Source organism: Ovis aries, chromosome 17 (assembly GCF_016772045.2).
Source record: "Ovis aries strain OAR_USU_Benz2616 breed Rambouillet chromosome 17, ARS-UI_Ramb_v3.0, whole genome shotgun sequence".
Classification (NCBI taxonomy): Eukaryota; Metazoa; Chordata; class Mammalia; order Artiodactyla; family Bovidae; genus Ovis; species Ovis aries.
In genome coordinates this window covers 6,249,471-6,265,810 of record NC_056070.1, presented here as the reverse complement: position 1 = coordinate 6,265,810, position 16,340 = coordinate 6,249,471, and the positions used below count along the sequence as shown (strand labels likewise).

Below are 16,340 nucleotides of genomic sequence, written 5' to 3'. Positions count from 1 at the left end.
CTGTCTTTCCTCCCACCTCTCCAAGGCAGAGAACTGAAGTGTCTGACCCTGTGCAGGCAGTCCCACCTGCTGCTTTCTGATACAGAGGTCTTCAGAGCAGAGCTCGGGGACCCTGTGAAAGCGCCCCCCATCTCAGGAGGTCAGCAGTGGCTGATTCCCCCTTCCACCGGGATGCCATGAGACTCAACTGCAGGGGTGGATCTCCCTCCTAGGAAAAGCTGTATTTTTCCAGTGTTCACCTAATTGCATCTCTTGACTTTAGCTGAAAACTGACAAAATTAATTGGGGATTACAGATGAAACTGGGCCAACCATTGTTAGGAAGCTCCTCTGGACTGCTGGGGTGAGCAGGAGAGGTGCCCCTCTGCCCGAAGCCACTGCGCCTGCCTAACGACCCCTCCCCGCGGGGCAGCGTACCACGTGAGGATGCGCCTCCAGCGTGGAGCGGCAGAGCTGCTCCAGGGCCTCCAGGTCCTGCAGCAGTTCAAGCTTCTTTTCTGCAACGATCTGTGCTGGGGTCTTGCCTTCATTCCTCCACAGTTCCTCAAATACCTGTTGGGGGAAGGAGGGTGGAGAGAGGAGGGGTCAGTGAGTTCCAGCCACGAGCAGACACACCAGGGCCTCCCCACACTGAGCCCGAGACCATGCTGGTGGAAACGGAGATGGGTTATCTGCACTGGTGGACTCCAAGGGCACAATAGGGAGGGCGGGGAGGTGATTCCTCACAGGTCCCCGCTGACGCGAGTCCCACTGGATGAATGAGCTGAGGTGACGTGTTGGCTCATAACAGAAACCACCTGCAAGGCCTTCTTTTAAGCATCTCTGCAGCAGCCCTTTACCGGGAAGCAGGCATGGAGACTGCCTGCAGCCAGGGCCTGGAAGCTGAATGCCTGGCGGTCGCGGACCGCTGCCGCCACCGTGGCTCAAAGTGCAGAGCCGGCCTGAGTTGACCGCCCAGACTCAGCCTCTGCCTGGCACCCAATACAGCAGGGACCCAACAGGCCCCAACACTGGCTGGATCTGCCTGGGCCAAAATAACCAGGATAGAGGCAGTTCAGGGATCACGGCCAAAATACAGAATTCAGAAGGAAACGCAGGACAAGGCTGGGGCGATGCTTTTAAATGCAGGGAGGCTGGCTGCTCCCTGAGCGTGTGTGGTAGGCTGGAGGTGGGGTGAGGACCAAGTGACCCAGGGAAGCGCACCCCTCGCAGGCCTCCAGGAACAAATGCTGGCGGGCCGCAGTGTTCTCCACTCCAGAGTTAAGAATGTATCAGATTATTAGCTTTCCAAATCAGTCAAACGCAGCCCAGCCCCAGCCCCCTGGGCTGACACAGTGGGTTCCAGAATCCAGTCCTCTGCTCCTTCCTGTTTAAGACACAGACTGCCCTCCTGGCTGGAGTCAGCAGGCAGGGAGCCTCTGAAGGCGGCCCAGGCCGGCTCCCTGGCCCCCTTGCTGCAGTCATCCTGGCTCTGGGGTTGCCAGCCTCGTGCTGCGGCATAAGTCCTCAGCTTTTGTCCCTGTCTGATCTTCACCCTGGGAAGCACTATGGGAGCGCAATTGTTTCTGGCCCGGTGTGCAGCTCCCAGGCCTGCTGCCGCCCGCCCAAGACAAACCCGTGTCACGAGCGGTTCCTACCAGCAGAGTGGGGAATGTAAGCTGGGGACTCTGAGCACACCCTGCCCACCAGAGCTGGCTCTGACACATGGGGCACAAACTCAGCCTTCAGTTCCTGCAGGTCACGCACACAGCCTTCTAACTACCACCCGACTGTATCTTTAAAGGATCTGCAGGGGAAGGACAGGAGAGCACACAGCCCCCTGGCCCGCCCCGCCTGTTTGGGGCTTCCAGGGTCAGGGGGGGGGGGGGGGGGGGGGGGGCGGCGCGGAGACAGACAAGACAGAGAGAGTGCCCCTCTAGGCAGAGGTAAGCATCATCAAAGGTCTTTCTTCCAGACATCAATCCAGGCCTCTAAGAGAAACAGGCCCATGAAAACATCCAAAGAACTGACCCACCAAAAAGGGAGAAAGAGACATCAAATCATTTGAAAGTTTTACTGCACAACGTAACATTTTCTGCATTAAAAGGTTTCTGGTGATTTGTTTAAAAGCAGACCTCTGAGAAGACAAGTGGAAACTGCTTACACGGCGTGCTAAGGAGACGATCCCTGGGGGACAGCGGGCCACATGCACCTTCTTCAGGCTCGCATGGTGGAGACAGCGGGCATCTGGGGTGGTTGCTCTCGGGGCCTGGCTGGCCGGCAGCCTATACGACACTGAGGGCCGCTGAGTCCCCGGAGGCTCGGGACCTTGGTCTGCCAGCCGCAGCGGGCTTGTGGCTCTGCAGGTGGGGGTTTGGTGGGCCCTGTCCTTGGCAGGGAGAAGAGACAGGGGCTCCGTCAGTAGACGGACATGGATCCTGTGAGAGGAGAGCCCAGGCGCTTTTGTCTGCAGCTACCAGGAAGTTGCTCAGGGCGATAAATAACCTTTGAGTTTCTGTTGCCCTCCTAACTGTTCTGTGCCCAGGGAACTAAGCAGATGAGGTTTGTTAAGTCTTAGAAGCACTGTTGGGGCACCTGGGGGGAAGGGGCAGTAGAATGTGTCAGGGACAAAAATAATGGGTGATGATGGAAGGGAGAGCCAGGTGGCAAGATGGATTAATAATAAATTCGACATAAAGTGGGAGTCTTCGGAGTTCAGAATATTTTCAAGGCAGGATGATTCCTTCTGCTTATCTGTCATTCTGAGGAGTCATCCTGAGTCAACTTTTTCCCCCGTCTCCTAGTTACCCAATCCAACTCTGTTATCCAATAACCCGCGGGACCAGAGTCTTTCTGCCTCACAGGCTTTCTAAAACCTAAGGCCTCCTTGGATTCCTCTGTTAAATTCAGTAAAAATTAATTGTAACACATTTTTCCACTGTAAAATGTTAACACATTTTATAGTACTCTATAAAAATAAGACACAAAAAGACGCTTGATGTAATTAGTCAAAAGGCAAATGCAAATCAAACCCACCCTGAGCTACTGCTTTACACCTACTGGGAAGGATAACTAGTCAGAGGACAGTTACAACTGCTGCTGGGGGCGTGGAGGGACTGCAATCGTCCCACGCTGCTGACCGGACTGTGAAAAGGGGCGGCCCGTCGGAAAACGGTCTGGCAGGTCCTCAAGGTGTGAAACATACAATTACCACGTGACCCAGAGAGTCCAATCCTGTAGGTATAGCCCCAAGAAATTTGAAGACGTGTACCAATCAAATCTGTACACGCGTGTTCACAGCATTATTTAAAAGAGCCCCAGTGGGAAACAATACAAGCATCTGCCAGCTGAGGCAGACAAATGTGGTTCTGTCCACGCAATGGAATACTCTTCAGTCATAAAAAGGCACGGAGCGACCTTCCTGGCGGCCCAGTGGCCAAGACTGTGTGCCCAAGGGAGGAGGCCTGGGTAAGGTCCCTGGTCAGGGAATTCGATCCCTCCTGCCACAACTAAATTTCCCTAAGACTTGGCGCAGCCAGATAGTAAATAAAAGTAAACATTTGTTAAAAACCTAAGAAAGGCATGAAGTACGGACGCGACGTAGATGGTTTGGAAAACATCATACTGGGTGAAAGCCAGACACCAGAGGTCATACGTATACTGTAAGAGTCCATTCTCCTTACATGTCCAGAACAGGAAAATCCAGAGAGCAGATCTGTAATTGCCTAGAGTGAGGGGTTAATGGGGAGAGACTGCAGACTGGGCACAGGGGTTGTTTTGGGGGTGATGAAAATCTTCTGAAATTAGGCAGTGGGGATGGTTATCCATCCTTGCGACTAGACTAAAAACCATCAATGAACTGCACACCTCTTCAAAAATAAAGTTGGACTTCCCTAGAGGTCCAGTGTTGGGAATCTGCTTGCCGACGCAGGGGCCGTGGGCTCCATCCCTGGGAAGGGAAGCTCCCACATGCTGCAGGGCAGCTGACCCTGTGCTCCGCAACGAAAGACAGCCACGCGCAGCAAGGAAGACCCAACACAACGAAGAACAAACAAACAGGACCGAGGAACAGTACACGAAACCTCTCATTTTCAAAAGTCTTATTTTTTTTTAACCCACCATCTGCACATCCCATCATCCATCCTTCCAATGGTCTCTCTGCATGGAAATCTGCCTGGGACGACGACGTTCACCCAATACTAACAGTAGTTAATTTAAGGTGGTAGAATTGGAAAATCTTTATATTTTTCTGCATTACTTAAATTCTTTATAATGAAAAAGAACACCATTTTTCCCACCAGAAAAATTGGTAATTTTTTTAAAACCGTAAAGTACAGCAATGAAAAGGCAAACCCCCCAAGGCAAGTGCGTAAGGGAGAGCCCCTCACGCGACACACACTGACTGCCTTGCCAATCAGACTTTAATTTTGATTCTGTGGTTGCCTCACAGAAGCCAGGATCCACCCCTACCTCCTTTAAACACACCAGAAGCCAACAGAATCCAAAAATGTCTCTATCTGTATCTGACCCCAGCTGTCAGCACCCCCTGCAGTCCCCAGCTCTGTCCTCCGAAACTCACAGTCACTGCACCTGGCTTTCCTCACTGGCGCAGGTGGAGTGGGAAGGGGCAGGTCTTTCTCTCTTCGGTTTCAAACGCTACAATTCATCTGCTCTTACATGTATATATAGTTTCTTTCTGCCCTCAGGCCATCTGCTCTTTCTGCTACTGCCTAGCACTGTCATAAACACTTGTATTCCTCTGACATCCAGGCAACCAAAAGCCTGCCCTAAATGTGTCACGGTTCCTGTACTTGACAGCCTCTCTTGGTGGTGGGTAAACAGAGTCTTTATTAGTTCCTGTCCCTGGTTTCACAGTACAGAGCGGGGTGTATGCTCCATGGTGCCTTGTAATTAGCCCAAAGCAGGAGCTTTTCCAAAGCCTCCCTTTGTAACCTGCCACTACTGAGGACGTGTATAAATATTAGATGCAAAAGGTGCCATTAAAATAACACTAAGTTTCTGGCTGAAGCGCTTGACAGCTGTGAGATCTGAAGTTGAGATCAGGCAGGCACCGTGGTGCTTTATCCTTCTGGGTGCTTATCTGTAAGCGTTTTCTGAGTTCCAGGAACGTCGGGCCTACCTGAGACTGTCCGGCGGGTGTGAAGATGAGGCAGAAGGCCTCCTCTGACAGTGAGGCTATTTTTTTCTGGGTCTTCACACATTAGGCATGTATATAAACTTTGATCTATGTAGTGGGAAGTGGTCTGTCTGACCTCACCCTTCTTGCAGGAAGACTGACTTTCAGGGGTAACCATGTGAGCCCTGGTCCTGGGTGGGAGGCTGTGGAGGACGGGAGAGGGGGAGGAGGGCCGGGGAACGGTGCTGGCCACCCCGGGCACAGGGGACACGCACCATCCAAGCCCCCAGGAGCTGCAAGGCCCCACCTCTCATATGAACACATGTTTGGGAAACATTCCAGGCAAAGCCAAACAACTACTCTCTCTGGTTAACAAAGATGAGAAGCAAGTTACCTGTGTCGTACATGGGATAGGCTTTATTTCATTTGCTACATAAAGTGTTTCTACCTCTCAGTATAAAAACAGCACTTAGCAACTTCTCTAAAAATAGCACTTAGACACTTCCCTGGTGGTCCAGCGGTTAAAAGTCCTGCTGCCCAAAGGAATCCTAAACAACATGAAGAGACAACCTTCAGAATGGGAGAAAATAACTGCAAATGAGGCAATGGACAAAAGATTAATCTCCAAAATATAAAGCAGCTCATGTAGCTCAATAACAGAAAACAAACAACCCAATCCAAAAATGGGCAGAAGACCTAAACAGACATTCCTCCAAAGAAGACATACAGGTGGCTCATAAACACATGAAAAATGCTCAACATCATTTATTACCAGAGAATGTAAATCAAAGCTAAAATGAGGTGTCATCTCACACCAGCGAGAACAGCCACCATCAAAAAGTCTACAGACAGTAAGTGCTGCAGAGGGTGTGGAGAAAAGGGAGCCCTCTTGCCAACTGTTGGTAGGAATGCAAACTGATACAGTCACTATGGAGAACAGTATGGAGAATCCTTCAAAAATTAGGAAGCAAACTACCATATGACCCAGCAATCCCACTACTAGTATCAGTTCAGGTCAGTTCAGTCGCCCAGTTGCGTCCGACTCTTTGCAACCCAATGAACTGCAGCACGCCAGGCCTCCCTGTCCATCACCAACTCCCAGAGCTCACTCAGACTCATGTCCATTGAGATGGTGAGCAATCCAAGCATCTCATCATCTGTGGTCCCCTTCTCCTCCTGCCCTCAATCTTTCCCAGCATCAGGGTCTTTCTAATGAGTCAGCTCTTCGCATCAGGTGGCCAAAGTATTGGAGTTTCAGCTTCAGCATCAGTCCTTCCAATGGACTCCTTTAGGCTGGACTGGTTGGATCTCCTTGCAGTCCAAGGGACTCTCAAGAGTCTTCTCCAACACCACAGTTCAAAAGCATCAATTCTTTGGTGCTCGGCTTTCTTCACAGTCCAACTCTCACATCCATACATGACTACTGGAAAACCATAGCCTTGACTAGATGGACTTTTGTTGGAGAAGTAATGTCTCTGCTTTTGAATATGCTGTCTAGGCTGGTCATAATTTTTCTTCCAAGGAGTAAGCGTCTTTTAATTTCATGGCTGCAGTCACCATCTGCAGTGATTTGGGGCCCCCCAAAATAAAGTCAGCCATTGCTTCTACTGTTTCCCCATCTATTTCCCATGAAGTGATGGGACCAGATGCCAGAATCTTTGTTTTCTGAATGTTGAGCTTTAAGCCAACTTTTTCCACTCTCCTCTTTCACCTTCATCAAGAGGCTGTTTAGTCCTTCTTCACTTCCTGCCATAAGGGTGGTGTCATCTGAGGTTATTGATATTTCTCCCGGCAATCTTGATTCCAGTTTGTGCTTCTTCCAGCCCAGCGTTTCTCATGATGTACTCTGCATATAAGTTAAATAAGCAGGGTGACAATATACAGCCTTGATGTCCTCCTTTTCCTATTTGGAACCAGTCTGTTGTTCCATATCCAGTTCTAATTTGTTGCTTCCTGACCTGCATACAGATTTCTCAAGAGGCAGGTCAGGTGGTCTGGAATTCCCATCTCTTTCAGAATTTTCCACAGTTTATTGTGATCCACACAGTCAAAGGCTTTGGCATAGTCAATAAAGCAGAAATAGATGCTTTTCTGGAACTCTCTTGTTTTTTTGATGATCCAGCGGATGATGGCAATCTGACCTCGAGTTCCTCTGACTTTTCTGAAACCAGCTTGAACATCTGGAATTTCACAGTTCATGTATTGTGGAAGCCTGGCTTGGAGAATTTTGAGCATTACTTTACTAGCTTGTGAGATGAGTGCAATTGTGCGGTAGGAACTAAAAAGCCTCTTGATGAAAGTGAAAGAGGAGAATGAAAAAGTTGGCTTAAAGCTCAACATTCAGAAAACGAAGATCATGGCACCTGGTCCCATCATTTCATGGGAAATAGATGGGGAAACAATGGAAACGGTGTCAGACTTTATTTTTTGGGCTCCAAAATCACTGCAGATGGTGATTGCAGCCATGAAATTAAAAGATGCTTACTCCTTGGAAGGAAAGTTATGACCAACCTAGATAGCATATTCAAAAGCAGAGACATTACTTTGCCGACTAAGGTCCATCTAGTCAAGGCTATGGTTTTTCCAGTAGTCATGTATGGATGTGAGAGTTGGACTGTGAAGAACGCTGAGCACCAAAGAATTGATGCTTTTGAACTGTGGTGTTGGAGAAGACTCCTGAGAGTCCTTTGGACTGCAAGGAGATCCAACCAGTCCATTCTAAAGGAGATTAGTCCTGGGTGGTCTTTGGAGGAATGATGCTAAAGCTGAAACTCCAGTACTTTGGCCACCTCATGCAAAGAGGTGACTCATTGGAAAAGACTCTGATGCTGGGAGGGATTGGGGGCAGGAGAAGGGGATGACAGAGGATGAGATGGCTGGATGGCATCACGGACTCGATGGACATGAGTCTGAGTGAACTCTGGGAGTTGGTGATGGACAGGGAGGCCTGGCGTGCTGCAATTCATGGGGTCACAAAGAGTCGGACACAACTGAGTGACTGAACTGAACTGAACTTGAACATTCTTTGGCATTGCTTTTCTTTGGGATTTCCCTGGTGGCTCAGATGGTAAAGCCTCTGCCTACAATGTGGGAGACCCAGGTTCCATCCCTGGGTTGGGAAGATGCTCTGGAGAAGGCAATGGCACCCCACTCCAGTACTCTTGCCTGGAAAATCCCATGGATGGAGGAGCATGGTAGGCTACAGTCCATGGGGTTGCAGAGAGTCGGACACAACTGAGTGACTTCACTTTCACTTTCTTTGGGATTGACATGAAAACTGACCTTTTCCAGTCCTGTGGCCACTGCTGAGTTTTCCAAATTTGCTGGCATATCGAGTGCAGCACTTTCACAGCATCATCTTTCAGGATTTGAAATAGCTCAACTGGAATTCCATCACCTCCACTAAGCTTTGCTTGTAGTGATGCTTCCTAAGGCCCACCTGACTTTACATTCCAGGATGTCTGGCTCTAGGTGAGTGATTACACCATTGTGATTATCTGGGTCGTGAAGATCTTTTTTGTATAGTTGTTCTGTGTATTCTGGTCACCTCTTCTTAATATCTTCTGCTTCTGTTAGGTCCATATGATTTCTGTCCTTTATTGAGCCCATCTATGTATGAAATGTTCCCTTGGTATCTCTAATTTTCTTGAAGAGATCTCTAGTCTTTCCCATTCTATTGTTTTCCTCTATTTCTTTGCACTGATCACTGAGGAAGGCTTTCTTATCTCTCCTTGCTATTCTTTGAACTCTGCATTCAAATGGGTATATCTTTCCTTTTCTCCTTTGCTTTTGGCTTCTCTTCTTTTTTTCAGCTATTTGTAAGGCCTCCTCAGACAGCCATTTTGCTTTTTTGCATTTCCTTTTCTTGGGAATGGTCTTGATCCCTGTCTCCTGTCACAATGTCACGAACCTCCGTTCATAGTTCATCAGGCACTCTGTCTATCAGATCTAGTCCCTTAAGTCTAGTTCTCACTTCTACTGTATAATCACTGCTGCTGCTGCTGCTGCTGCTGAGTCGCTTCAGTCATGTTCAACTCTGTGCGAACCCACAGACGGCAGCCCACCAGGCTCCCCTGTCCCTGGGATTCTCCAGGCAAGAACACTGGAGTGAGTTGCCATTTCCTTCTCCAATGCATGAAAGTGAAAAGTGAAAGTGAAGTCGCTCAGTCGTGTCTGACTCTTAGCGACCCCATGGACTGCAGCCTACCAGGCTCCTCCGTCCATGGGATTGTCTAGGCAAGAGTACTGGAGTGGGGTGCCATTGCCTTCTCCGTATAATCGCTAGGGATTTGATTTAAGTCATACCTGAATGGTCTAGTGGTTTTCCCGACTTTCTTCAATTTAAGTTTGAATTTGGCAATAAGGAGTTCATGATCTGAGCCACAGTCGGCTCCCGGTCTTGTTTTTGTTGACTGTATAGAGCTTCTTCATCTTTGGCTGCAAAGAATATAATCAGATTTTGGTGTTGGCCATCTGGTGATGTCCATGTGCAGAGTCTTCTCTTGTGTTGTTGGAAGAGGGTATTTGTTATGACCAGCGTGTTCTTCTGGCATAACTCTATTAGCCTTTGCCCTGCTTCATTCTGTACTCCAAGGCCAAATTTGCCAAAATTGCCTGTTACTCCAGGTGTTTCTTGACTTCCTACTTTTGCATTCTAGTCCCCTATAATGAAAAGGACATTTTTTGGGGGTGCTAGTTCTAAAAGGTCTTGTAGGTCTTCATAGAACCATTCAACTTCAGCTTCTTCAGTGTTACTGGTCGGGGCATAGACTTGGATTACCGGGATATTGAATGGTTTGCCTTGGAAACGAACAGAGACCATTCTGTCATTTTGAGATTGCATCCAACTACTGCATTTCAGACTCTTTTGTTGACCACAATGGCTACTCCATTTCTTTTAAGGGATTCCTGCCCGCAGTAGTAGATATAATGGTCATCTGAGTTAAATTCACCCATTCCAGTCCATTTTAGCTCGCTGATTCCTAGAATGTCAACATTCACTCTTTCCATCTCCTGTTTGACCATTTCCAATTTGCCTCGATTCATGGACGTAACATTCCACGTTCCTATGCAATATTGCCCTTTACAGCATCGGACCTTGCTTCTATCACCAGTCACATCCACAACTGGGTGTTGTTTTTGCTTTGGCTCCATCCCTTCATTCTTTCTGGAGTTATTTCTCCACTGATCTCCAGTAGCATACTGGGCACCTACCGAGCTGGGGAGTTCATCTTTCAGTGTCCTGTCTTTTTGCCTTTTCGTACTGTACAACTAGTATATACTCTGAGAAAACCACAGTTCTAAAAACACATGCACCCCAATGTTCACTGCAGCACGATTTCCAACAGACGGGACATGGACACATCGCAGACGCTAGATGTGCACTGGCTGACAGGCGCCCCGATTAAAGACGGCGTGGCACCGATACACAAAGGAGTCCCACTCAGCTATAAAGAGGAGCCAACGTGAGTCAGTTCTAATGAGGCAGATGACTGCAGAGCCCGCTACACACGGTGAAGCAAGTCAGACAGAGGACAAACAGACACTGTGTATTAAGGCACGCATGTGAAATCTAGAAAGACGGTACTGATGAGCCCATCTGCAGGGCGGCAAAGGAGATCCAGACGCAGGGAACAGGCCTGTGGGCACAGTGTGGGGAGCAGAGGGCAAGATGGTCGGAAGACAGGCCTGTGGGCACAGTGCAGGGAGCAGAGGGCAGGATGGTCAGGCGGAACAGGCCTGTGGGCACAGTGCGGGGAGCAGAGGGCGGGACGATCTGAAGACAGACCTGTGGGCACAGTGCGGGGAGCAGAGGGCGGGATGGTCGGAAGACAGGCCTGTGGGCACAGTGCGGGGAGCAGAGGGCGGGATGGTCTGGCAGAACAGACCTGAAAGACATTTATCACCACATGGAGAACAAGCAGCCGGTGGAAATTTGCTGTATGATGCAAGGAGACCAAATCTGGTGCTCTAGAGGTGCTTCAGACAACCTAGAGGGGTGGGATGGGGTTGGGAGGGGGGAGGCTCAAGAGGGAGGAGACATACGTTTACCTATGGCTGATTCATGCTGATGTATGGCAGAAACCAACACGACACTGTAAAGCAATTATCCCTCAATTAAAAAGAAATAGATTGAAAGAAAGAGAGCCCGCCTGCTAGTGCAGGGGACACAGATTCGATCCCTGGTGTGGAAAGATCCCACGTGCCGTGGGGCACCTAAGCCTGTGGGCCACAACTACTGAAACTATGTGCCCAGAGCCTGTGCTCCCATGAAGAGAAGCCCCCGCTCGCTGCAGCTAGAGACCCAGTACAGCCAAAAATGATAAACAAATCATCAACAAAAAGTGCTGAGGACATTACCTCTAAAACCAAAGCAACAAACGAAGAAACGAAAACAACCCCCCTCCCCCAAACAGCACTTAGAAGTGTTTATTACAATATTTCCATGATGAAATTCACTTAGTGCGGAGTTTCCCATAAAACCCATACTGGGCCTGCAGGGTGGCAGGACTCCTCACGAGGTGTGGACTTACCTGCTTGGCTGCGGACGAAGAGATGGCCTTCCTGTCCAGCAGGTCCAGCAGCTCAGCCAGGGCGGAGGGTGTGACAGGACTGGCACCCCCAAAGGAGAGAAAAAAAGTGTCACTTCCCTTTGTCAGCATACGCACGGACGGTTACTCGAGATCAAAGCCCGCGACTCTGCAGGTTTGAACGAGTACATCCCCACTCAGGAATGACAGGAACAGGCCAACGGGGCCCCATGTCATTTATTATTTTGTATTTCAGGCTAGAACACGTTTTTGTGACTACTGTTGTTTTTCTTTATTTTACTACCCAACAGTAACCGCTGTTTGGCAGAAGTTGTAGCAACAGACAACTGCTCAGTTTAATTAGTCAAGAAAAGGAGGTGGTTGCAAAATTCACGAACCGTGGTGAGAAGAGAAAAAAGAAAGAAAAAAACCCAGTAATTAAGTATTTTCGACTGAAAGTTCAGCCTAAAAATTACTTCAAACAAAACAGCTAACCAAGCTGGTTTTTGGAGTGTTTTTGTGCGCGTATAAATTCTTTTTTCACTGTAAGAGTTCTCCTTTCGGGGTGCAGTGACTGCCAGTGACACCCTCCGGTGTCCGCATGGGCACCCACACACTCTGCGGTCTCCTGCAGGCTCTCAACAGCTTTCTGGACACACCAGGGTCCAGAAGCCATTATACCTACACTTCCAGGAAGTGACTTATTTCCAAGGAGCCCATGATGTAAAAGGCCAAGAGGCAACCGGACATGTGAAGTGTCATCAATTCAATTAGCCGTGGGGGGAGGTGAGTGCCTCGGTTAGTGGAAACACTGAATTACAGACTATTTATTTTAAAATACATGGTCTTGCTACTTTTAAACACACACAGCAACCAGGCTAATGAAACGCTGTCTCTCTGAGGTCACAAGGGCACCAGTTTTAAATAGACTGAAATGCCTTATAAATAGCACATTACTGTGACTGCGCAAGTGAAAGCTTCTGGAGTGCTTAGCGAGACTTGACAACACCTTCTGTTTAAGTCTCAGCTCCCATCACTCGACGCTAATTTCTTTGTTATGCTCTTGGATACTTCTTGGAACTCCAGGCCAACCGAGCACAAGTTCACCAGGTCCAACTCAGGTACCATGAGACCTCACAGCATCGTTCACACTAGACACGGAGACCCCCGCTGTTCTGCCGGTGTCCGCTTATTCCAAAGAACGGAGAAGAGGAAACTCCTAGAGGATGTGCGGCCTGGAGAGAGTCTGGTATCGGGGGCAGCTGTAAACCCCCTAATCAGATCTCAGCAGGACAAGGCGGAAAGGGCTGGGAGAGCAACAGATACCTCTTCTCTAACCTCCCACCCTTACTGACAAGTAAGAAAGAATCCAGGCTGCTTTAAAAATTCAGGTTTCTTGGATGTTCTACCATCCTAGTCGATATAAAGGCCAATTATTGTGTAGACCATAATAAGCACTGAGGTTGAACTACATTTCTCGAGCCTTCCACAGAAAGGGTGCCCATTCCCATGTGAGCTGGTGATAAAGGATGTGGGGATGGCGGAGCACAGAAATAGAACAAGCATAACTTAAAATACTTAGCCTTTCATCCAATGACCTTAATTCACTATAAAATATCTCCACTGACTTGGGATTTCTCAGTCACCCTTTTATACCCACAGTCGGTCAACAGTGTCTGTTTCTTGGACTCCTTCCCCAACAAGGAGGGGAAGGCAGAGGATGCCGCTGACTGTGTCAACTCTTTCCAGCTGTGCCTGGGCTGACCTCCAGAAAGACGATGGCAAAGATTGGGACCTGTCACCCTAATCCTCAAAGGCCCCTCCTCAGTTACATAAATAAACCATCTGACTTGGAACATAACGGCAGAAGCACACGCTACTGAGTGGCTGCCGTCAGATCATGCTGGTTTCTGGGCCACAAGTGTGTCTCCGCTAAAGAAAACTCTAACGCAAAAGACAGAAGCCGTGTGTGCTAGTCTCCCATCCCCAGCCCAGCCCACCTGTGAGGTGGAGGGGAGAGGCATTTTGAGCCTTCCAACTTCACCTGGTCCCTTAGATCTCTTCCGGGATCACAACTCCGTCTGCAGCCTGGATCCTGGAAGCAGACACCCCAACACAGCCACAGCCCCGTGGCTCCTGTGGAATGTGCTGCCCATCACAACCTGCAGGCTCGCTCAGGCCCAAGCCTGTGCGACTCGGAGGCTCGTGGAGGGAGACAGGGAGGCCTGGACCCCCAGGCGCTGCTCAGCAGGCCTTCTGCTCATCCCGCTGACTTCCAGCACCCTGCCTGGTGTGCCCCAACCCGAGCGGCTGCTCTAGAGCCTCCTTTCTACGCTCCTTCTCAGCAAGGACCCCCACCTCCCACATCATCAGGCCCCCAGCCGATGGAAGGCCCAGAATCTTCTAGGGTGCCCTCTGCCTCCTCTTCCACCTAACAGCCCCTCAAGCCCACGCTCCTGATCCTGTCACTTGGCGCTCCGACAAAGCCTCCTCGGATGCCAGGCTCCTGTCTCCTGCGGCTTTGATCCCACGCCTTCACGAGCGCTCAGATCTTCCCGATCTTAAACGCCTCCGAGTCATCTTGCCGTCACTCGCTTCTGCCTGGCTTCCTACCTTATTTCTTACCAGTGCAGAGCATCAGTGGTTACTGTCTGCCCTCCTGAGCACATGCCATCTGGATGTCAACTCTATCCCTAAAAATTCGCCTCCCCTCACCTGTTACCAAACACAAGAGCTTCTCCACACTGCTGCACCCCGCCTCTGGGCCACCTTCACCCCCTGGGAAAGCCCCTTCTCCTGGGGCCTCCGCATTCTCGAGCGAGGAGTGGCCAGGGCGCGTTTCTGCGTCCTCTGCCTTCACCTCCGCCTGGCAAAGGAGGAGCATGTCTGTCCCCAGAACGGCCGCTGCTTTCAGGGCAGCGTCCTCCTGCCAACACGGTCAGCCACCTCGCAAGGGTCCCGTCTCCCCACACAACACACCGAAGCCAGGGCTCAGGGAACTTCTTCCAGAAAGAGCCGGGGACCAAATACTTAAGGCTCTGTGGGACACACCGGGTCCCCGTCACATACGCTTCTGGTTTGGTTTCTGCGAGAGATGGCAAGCACCCTCAGCTCACAGGCTGTACACAGACAGGCTCCCGCCCCCTGCATCCCTTTCTTGGACGTGGCCCCGCACGTCACACTGGGACTGACCCTCCCGCTGGCATCAGTCCCTCCTCGGCTCAAAAGTCTTCACTGGTTTCCCAGGGCCTCGGGGGCTGCTGCCTACAGCTGACCTGCAGGTTCAGGGTCTCAGCTGGAATGAACTGGAGAGCCACACTGGCCTCATTCTACCAGGGAATGCTGCATCAGGGGACCAGTAGTTTCCACCTTCGTAATTAAATCAAACCTGATATTAACGGAGTTATCGTCCAAAAGAGCTATATACTCAAAATAGCGTAAGGGCCAAGTTCAACAAGCACTTTTGTGGTTGCTCAGACAGTAAAGAATCTGCCTGCAATGCAGGAGACCATGGTTCTATTCTTGGGTTAGGACGATGCCTTGGAGAAGGGCATGGCAACCCACTCCAGTCTTCCTGCCTAGAGAATTCCACAGACAAAGGAGCCTGGTGGGCTACAGTCCATGGGCTCGCAAAGTGTCAGACAGGATGGAGCAACTTTTACTTTCTTTTTGAGCTTCCCTGGTGGCTTAGATGGTAAACAATCTGCCTGTAACGCGGGAGACCTGGTTTCCATCCCTGGGTTGAGAAGATCCCCTGGAGAAGGGAATGGCTATCCACTCCATATTCCTGCCTGAAAAATACCATGGACAGAGAAGCCTGGTGGGTTACAGTCCATGGGCTCACAAAGAGTCACACATGACTAAGCGACTAATACTTTTCTGGTCGAACCCTTTAAACACCAGTCTTCTGAGAGGTCTTTAAAAATGAATGCTCATTTGCAAAATGAGTTCCAGCCAGCACAATCTCTGGTGTCCCTTGCCTGGCGTTATCATGAGGCTGTTGCCAGCTTTGCAGCTACTGCCCTTCCAGGCTTCGGAAACGCTAGCCCAGCTGCTGAGGTTGCTCAATGGTTAACGTCTGCTCCAAGCTCCTGCTCTACCTACACCGCAAGACAGAACTTGCTTAGCTTCATCCTTACTTGACTTTGGAACAACCAAATACACTTTTATTTAGAGTTAGGTGCCCTTGGGGTTCTTAAGTCAGTAATGCTTCCGAATTGTCTCGATAAATACCAGGGCTCCAGGTTCCCTCAACAGGTTTTTATCAACCTCAGCTCCTGCAGTGGTTGTTAGCAAACCCCTCATTTCCCATATCAGCATATAAAGAAACTGATCTCAAAGTCAGGGGACGGGCTTCCGGTCTGAGCATCGGTGCACGTTACTTCTTGGAGCCTGGGTTTCCTTCTCCACTAAACGTGAAGGAGCCGAACCAGAAAGTAGCTAAGGGCTCTGCCGAGACAAATTCAGGGGCACTAGTAGTCAGCCAACAACACAGAATGCCTTATTTAAGGCTAAGAGTTAGATCTCCTCCAACAGCTCAAAGCACACCTTCCTGGAGCCTCTTGGGTGAACGTGGTCTCACCCTCTCTGCTCCCACCACATTGCTTGTGCTTCTAGGCAGGAAGCGTCCTGTCTGCCTTGAACTACAGCGCTGCTGTGCAAGGCCATCCTCCCCAGGACACAGAGCTCCCCGAG

The 16,340-nt window shown here is 49.9% G+C and overlaps 1 protein-coding gene across 4 annotated transcripts in view; it reads right to left on the bottom strand.

The window, feature by feature from the left end:
* The window catches only part of GATB (glutamyl-tRNA amidotransferase subunit B), a 97,386-nt gene that overhangs the window by 3,132 nt on the left and 77,914 nt on the right, over window positions 1–16,340 (bottom strand). For 3 of the 4 annotated variants that reach the window (XM_027956240.2, XM_027956241.2, XM_042234934.1), the window contains 2 exons: window positions 11,649–11,727; window positions 417–551 (listed from right to left, as the gene is read on the bottom strand). In XM_027956240.2, coding sequence (XP_027812041.1) covers window positions 417–551; window positions 11,649–11,727 — 214 coding nt within the window. The remainder of the gene's footprint in view (window positions 1–416; window positions 552–11,648; window positions 11,728–16,340) is intronic. The other variant, XM_027956242.2, reaches the window with a different exon arrangement.